The 7,732-nt window shown below is 36.3% G+C and overlaps 1 protein-coding gene across 1 annotated transcript; it reads right to left on the reverse strand.

Annotated features, from left to right (window-relative positions):
- Nucleotides 1-777: 777 nt before the first annotated feature.
- LOC137943524 (uncharacterized mitochondrial protein AtMg00300-like) lies at nucleotides 778-1,119 on the reverse strand. Its single transcript, XM_068789019.1, has one exon. The coding sequence runs from the start codon at nucleotides 1,117-1,119 to the stop codon at nucleotides 778-780; it is 342 nt and encodes a 113-aa protein (XP_068645120.1).
- Between the last annotated feature and the right edge of the window lie 6,613 nt (nucleotides 1,120-7,732).

Raw genomic sequence — 7,732 nt, forward strand, 5'->3', positions numbered from 1 at the left:
ATAAGAATTAGGACCCACCATGATTACCACGAGTTAGCATCTTTATTTTATGGTCACGTCCTAGAAGAGTTCTAGTTTGAGTTATGTTTGTCTTTTATTTATATTGAGTTATTTAATTATGCTAAGGCTTATCCTTAAGTGTTAGAGTTTGGGTGTACTTGGTACAAAGGTAGTTTTATTGTAATTGGACTCTACTACCTTCCTCTATTATAGATAGAGGTTCATGTACTTTGATTATAATAAGTCAATGACATATTTCTCTTTTCCATAAATTCAACAAGATTTAGCATCAAGTTTATTTCTAACAACAGAATCAATATGAATATAAGAAATACAACCAAAAACATTCAAGAAAGAAAGGTTTACTTCTTTGCCCCTCCAGACCTCTTATGGTATTTTGTAATTCCATGGTGTTGAGGGATCTCTGTTGATCAAATAGGCAACAGTACTAATAGCCTCAGAAAAGAACATCTTTGGCAATCCCGCATGCAATCTCATGCACCTAGCACGCTCGTTCAAAGTCCTATTCATCCTCTCTGCCACACCATTCTATTGAGGTTTTCCAGGAATGGTCTTCTTCATCTTAATTCCATTATCAGCACAATACCGCTTGAAATCATCATCTATGTATTCTCCCCCATTATCTGATTGCAAGTACTTCACCTTTAAATATGTTTCATTCTCAACCATTGTTGTCCATCTCTTGAATATTTCAAAAACATCGGATTTTTTTCAAGAAATAAACCCTTACCTTTCTACTTGCATTATCAATTAATATCACATAGGAGTTAGAATCACCAAGGGAAGTACAGTTGAAGGCCCCCACACATTAGTGTGAACCAACTCCAATTTAGTTGTCTTTTGCTCATTTTCAGCCTTAGAAAAGCTAACCCTTTTCTGCTTGCCGAAAATATAGCCATCACACGAACTATTGTTTACAATTTTTAACCCTAGTAGCTTCCCTTTGGATTGAAGCACTTTCATTCCCTTCTCACTTATGTGACCGATCATATAATGCCACAAATCAGAATCAGTAACAGCATCAGCAACTGTAACCATGTCTCTGCAACTGATAGTGATGTAAAGAGTTCCAGTTTTAACTCCTCGTGCAACAACCATGGCTCCCTTAGTAACTTTCTAGGCAACACCATTAAAAGTCACATTATGACCTTCATCATCAAGTTGCCCTACTGAGATCAGATTACGCATTAGTACTGGTACATCTCTCTCCTTGTGAATTTTCCACATTGACCCGTTTGACATCCTCAAACTGACATTACCAATATCGACAATATCCAAAGGTTCTCCATTAGCAAGAAATACCTTCCTATGATCTTTAGGAACATAATTCTCCATGATCTCACGATGTGCGGTGGTGTGAGTAGAAGCTTCTGAATCTAACACCCAAGAGTTAATAGGGCTATCAACTGACAAGAGTAAAACATCTTGTACCTCTTCAGTCATCGCATTTGCAACATCACTTTTCTTTTCATCCTTCTTTTGTACTCTGTAGTTCTTCTTTATATGACTAGACTTGCCACAATTCCAGCATTCCACATTCCTTCCAAATTTGGACTTGCTTCTACCATTCCTTGACTTCCCTCTACCATTGGCCTTGTTGAAATTCCACTTGAAGTTTCTGCCCCTAGGATCAACACTTAGGGCACAATTAGATGTCAACAATTCTTTGAAGTCCTTTCTACAAACTTCCTACCCTAGAATGGTATCCCGAACATCATTAAAAATCAACTTTCCATTGCCTACAGAGTTGTTGACCGCTACCCTCATAGGCTCCCAACAATTTGGTAGAGACGCCAAAAGAATTAAAGCACGAACCTCGTCATCAATTTAATTTGAATTAAGGTCAATTGATTGATAATCGTGTTAAACTCATTCAAATTTGATGTCACTAATGTATTTTCTGTCATCTTTAAATTAAAGAATTTTTTCATGAGATGTACCTTATTATTTGCAAAAGGCTTCTCATACATGTCGGACAAAATCTTCATCATCCCCGCAATGGTTTTCTCAATGCCATGTTGTGAGCAACATTCTTCGATAGTGTCAACCGGACTACTCCCAACACCTGGCTATCGAGAAGATTCCACTCATCATCTTTCAGACCTTTTGGTTTCATATCCAGAAGTAGTGCGTGCAACTTTTTACTGTATAGATAATCTTCGATCTGCATCCTCCAAAATGAAAAATCCATACCATCAAACTTGTTGATTGCATGTATTGATCCTTCTCTGCTAGCCATTGCTCTCGGTCACGAACCAAAGCTCTGATACCACTTGTTAGGAATTAGACACCCTAATTCCAAACTAATGTGAGCAATAATAATAAATACGAAAGAAGGAAAAGACAAGCACAAAAATACACAACAAAATCTATACAGGTTCGCCTCAAGGTGAGACTACGTCTTGTCTTCCGCCGCTGTAGTATTCCACTATGAAGATGAAATAATTTACAAAGAGAGATAGCACATACTTATAGGTGTTGTTTTTCTCTATCCTCTCTCAGCCGCAACTAATGGTCCTTGGATGGTCAATGATAAAATACTAATAGCGGCACCCCCTCAACTATAAAGAGAAAACTAGGGCAACTACTTTATAAGAGTGAAATTCCCAAATTGTCCTTAATAAAATGCAATTAATATATCTACGTACCGACTCAACGTAGGGCGTTGATTAGGCTCCACAACTTAACATTGTGATTGAGTGGGAAAGAGTATGTAGAATTAAAAAGTTTATTTATGGCCTTAAGCAGTCACCTCATGCATGGTTTGAAAAGTTTATCAAAGTTGTTCATGGTTGTAGATAGTGTGAAGTGGGCCTTCGATTTTTGCTAAGCATAATAATAAGGGAGTGATACTTATTATAGTATATGTTGATGGAATAATACTTACAATAAGTGACAATGTTTTCATTTAGTATGTAAAACATGGGTTGTACAAGGTATTTCAAACTAAGGATCTTGGTTGACTTAAGTACTTAGGTTTGAAATGTTGCAATATTGACATGGTATTGTTTTATCTCAAAGAAAGTATGTTGTGGATCTACTCAAAGAAACTTGTGTTCTTGGGTGTATACTTCTTGACTCTCCCATGATCTCGAATGTAAAATCATGTGCTAAATTTGGTAATGACATGATATTGAAAATTTCAGTAGCTAGTTGGTGAGCTAATCCACCTCATTGTGCTAGGAATTGATATTTATGTTTTTTGTGTCTTCATAGGCACTTTAAGCATCAGGCTCAACTCCCTCTTTGTCAAGCATTAGAAATGATTTTGTATTATCTCAAGAACAACCCAGGACGTGGTGATAGAATACTAAATTTTCATCAAAAGAGTATAAGGCAAGAAGCAAGGAAGAAGCAAGAAGGAAGGGCATCACTTACTAAAGAAGAAGGAAGAAAGAAGTGTGTGACCTAGAAAATTAGTAGGTGATGCACATGCATGAGAACATTGAGCTAGAAGGGTAAAAATGGGTTTTTCCATGAGAATATAGATCAAGGGTAAATCTGGAATCTTAAGAGGTGGACAAAGAAGTCTTACTTCCTTTTCTCAAAATATCTGTACAAGTTCTACTTACCTTTTTTTAAATATATTTAGATATAATACTTTATTTCATTTAATAGTTTCCTAGAATATCTCATTATATTATACAATTTTCTCTTGATTTATGTAATTAGAGAATCCTAATTGATCGAGTTCCCCAAATAATGCAAAAATAGGGGTGTTGAGTGAATGAAAAATCAGTCAATCCTTCTCCAAAATCTCTTTATTCTCTCTTTCCCCTCCAATTCGTACCCTTGCACCTCTCTCTTTTTTCCTCTTGTTTTCTCTATTCCTTCTAGCTTTCACTTTCTCTCCATCTCTCCTTTACTTCCCTTCTCTCTTCAACACTTCTCTCTTATGCCAATCCTCTTAACCTTTCTCTTTCAACTCTTTCTTGAAATTTTAAGAAACAATAAGGAACTTCTCTAAGGGTATTTTTATCAAATTGGTATCATAGGAGTCCTCTGTGATCCTCTCTATCTCTGTCATACCCGAATAAAACTTAGTTCGACTAGAATTGAAATTTGACTATTTATTAGATTGTCTACTTCACAAAAAGTATCTTTTATGTGGAACTATTATACATGAATGAAAGATATTAAAGCTTAGTTTTGGATGCAACAAGTTTTCAAGTCAATCTGATTTCTCTGTAAAGAGATATCTCCATCAGAGTTGACAATGACTCCACTACAACACAAAGCAAATCAAACAACTAGAAATGATTCATAGTGAGAGATTTACATATTCAATTATATATTAAATTAAATATATTCTAGTGTACTTTCTAGAGCGATAAGGCTTTTGGTATTCGAGCTTGATTTTGTGAGATATCACCATCAAAATTCATAAAGATCAATCCTAAACTTTCTTCTTTTTTTCTGGAGCCCATTCGACCTTGCTCCCCCTTTTCGTTCCCCCATTATCTAAAAACCCTAAAAATTATTTATTCATCATACTACATGTATTTCACCTCATTTTAGGGCCTCATTATGTCCACACCCATCCACACAAAAAATCCATGTCTTATATCTTAGGAGAAACAAACTCCTCTATTGTCTCTCCCAAGTTATTTTTAACCAATCCGTAACCCTAGACCCTTCTAAATCACATCCCAGCCCCCTTAAACACTCTCTACTTTCTCCAAAATCACCTTATAATAAAAATAAAATATCGTGAGCACAAGATGCATGAAACAAAAGCCACATGAAGCTATTGCTACTCACAAGTTTAGCCCAAAAAAATGGGGAGAAAAGATTGATACTTTGGAAGGCAAATGCATCACCTAACAAGCATGTTTGAATCCTTCATGGAAGCAAGGGTTGCAAGACCTCCTTCCCATCATCAACAAGCATTAGATCAAGAAACCTCAACAAAATCTATTTTTGGTAAGTTTTACTGATCACCACTCACTTTTCCATCAACCTTATTACCTATGCCATCTCAACTAAGTCAAAATTACCACCCGACATGCCAACCTTCATTCTTTTCCTCCATTCCAGCCACCACATCCATATTTTTTCACCCAACCATGAATCCCAGACTATCCATCTACTATTTCACCAAACCAACTTAATCAATTCCAAACAACATCCATTTACCCCACCTCAAAGCCACAATAGCCCAAACCCTTCCCATGCACCAAAACACTTACTCCCACTTTCACTCTCAATTTGGCCCTTCTCTAAACCAGCCCATGAATCCAATTATTCACACTACATTTCAAGAAAACAACTTTCACTATTTTCCTCCTCCTCCCAACCTATACAAATCACCAATGTCTTTTCTGCATTCAACTCATCGAACTCTCTCATATTCTCCATCCATCTTAGTGGATCCCTCTCCTCCCAAAACAAATTCTCTCCACCCCCACCAATACAACCATGAAAAAAATCCATCAAATCATGCACCACCAAGCCACTCTTCCAACCACCCACTCCCATGACAATTCCCACCTTATTTCTTCGATGAACCATTCCTCGCATTGCCTCCCTATTTTCCAACTCAAACCCAACACAAGTAACTTTCCATAAACAACACAAGTCATTTTCCAAAAATCCAACACAAGTCACTTTCCAACAACAAACCCTAACCTGTTCCAACAAGAAATTTTCACGAATACCAACAACCAAACCCTTACTCTCATGTACCACCTATGTCTCACCAACCCTCCCATTTGGACAACCACCCACCATTGTCCAAGACCAAAACTTTTTTGCTCTAAAAAAATCTTGGTTTCATTGACATATGGCTCCAATGGCCAACAAGCACCAATTGAGTCTAATGCAACAACAAAATCAAAGCAAGTGTAACAAGAGCTACACAATTTGGGAGATTGAAGACAAATGCCTACAAAGATTTCTACATACTTGAACCTTGAGGGTGAGGTTGATCTTCCAAGAACAATGGATTGATAAACCCAATTTTATGTAAACGCACATGAGGACCAAGCTAGGGAAGGGGTTCAAATTGTAAATTGTTAAGAGTTTATTTTTAAAAAGCCCGAGGGACACCACTTTGGGGTATTCATGTAATTTGGAGGCCATTTATTTTTAGAAAGAGAAAATATGGTTTCCACCACACTCTCAACTATTATGACAAAGAGATTGCCAACCCTTTAGCCATCCTCAAAAGCATCGAGTTCGATATGCTATTAGATTACACATAAAGCTCTTGGTACAAAGGACTAGATCAAAATTAAAGAAACAACATGAGATCTCAAAAATGTCTTCTTCCTATGGTTTCTCATTTTTCAACCTTGAGGACAAGGTTGATCTCTAGGGAATGGAATGTTAGAATACTTAATATCCCTCGAAAGAACCTAAGACAAGAAGCAAGAAGGAAAGACATCGCTTACAAGAGAAGAAGGAAGAAGGGCATCACTTAGGAAATTATCAGGTGATGCAAATGTATGAGATACGTCGAGCCTGAAGAGTAAAAACAGGGGGGGGGGGGGGGGGGGGGGGGGGGGGGGGGTTGCATGAGAAGACAACTCAAGGGTAAATCTAGAATCTCAAGAGTTTGGTTACTTTCCTTTTTTTAAAAGATCTCTACAAGTTCTAGTGTCCTTATTTTGAAAGATCTCTAGATATAGGATTTAATTTGATTTAGTAGTTTCATAGAATCACTAGAAAATCATAATTGATTAAGGAGTTTCCCAAATAAATCAATGAGAAAAGTATAAATATGGGTGTTGGTTGACTGAAAATCAATCAAACTTTTTCCAAAGTCTCTCTTGTCTCTCTTTTCTTTCTTCAATTCATGCCCTAGTACATCTCATTTCTTTTCTTTTCTTTCTTCTTCTTCTTTCTTTTCCTTCTAGCTGTCACTCTATCTTTATCTTTCCTTACTAGACTTCTCTCTTCTTCCCTTCTCTCTTATTCCACTTCTTAACTTGTCTCTTTCAACTCTTCCTTTCACTTTTAAGAAAAGATCAGCACCTTCCCAAGTTTTTTTTTTCTTTTATCATATGGACACATTAACATCAATGACTTTGCAAATGTAGATTTGACTAGTTCTCTTGATGATAGGAAGTCAACTTCTGGATATTACACAATGTTTGGTTTCAATCTAGTAACTTGGTGGAACAAGAAACAAGGGCGGTGGCAAGATCAAGTGAGCCAGAAATATCATGTTTTGGCACATATAGTAAGTAAAATCTTATGGCTGAAATCATTGTCAACTAAACTTAATTTTTCTATGACAACTCTTATGCGGCTTCATTGTGAGAATCAAGAGATCATACTTATAGAACCAAATCTAATCTTTCATGAGAAAATCAAACATTTTGAGATTGACTGTGATCTTGTTGTTTGAAAGAAGCTATAAGCTAGAATCATAAGCATGCATTATATTCCTTTAAAGAATCAATTTACTGATATTTTCGCAAAGGCGATTGCAACAGGTCATCTACATAGTTTATGGTTCAAGCCGGTTGTTTTTATGTTCATGTACCAACTTGAGGGAGAGTGTTAATATAAGATTGTATTCATGTCAACTTTCTTTAGTTAGTTATTTCTATTGCTCTATGAATATTTGTTTTACCCTAATGTGATTAAGCTATATTTGTTATTATGTATTTTTCAGTTCATATAAATATGAGAGGAGGAAGGGACAACCTAATTCAGTACAACGTTCTTCTTCTCTCTTTTAGCTACTTCACTCACACACTCTTCT

The sequence above is a fragment of the Aristolochia californica genome, unplaced genomic scaffold, assembly GCF_029961685.1.
Source record: "Aristolochia californica isolate CCGP_79_NKW_82.1479 unplaced genomic scaffold, dmAriCali1.0.hap1 SCAF_11, whole genome shotgun sequence".
Classification (NCBI taxonomy): domain Eukaryota; kingdom Viridiplantae; phylum Streptophyta; class Magnoliopsida; order Piperales; family Aristolochiaceae; genus Aristolochia; species Aristolochia californica.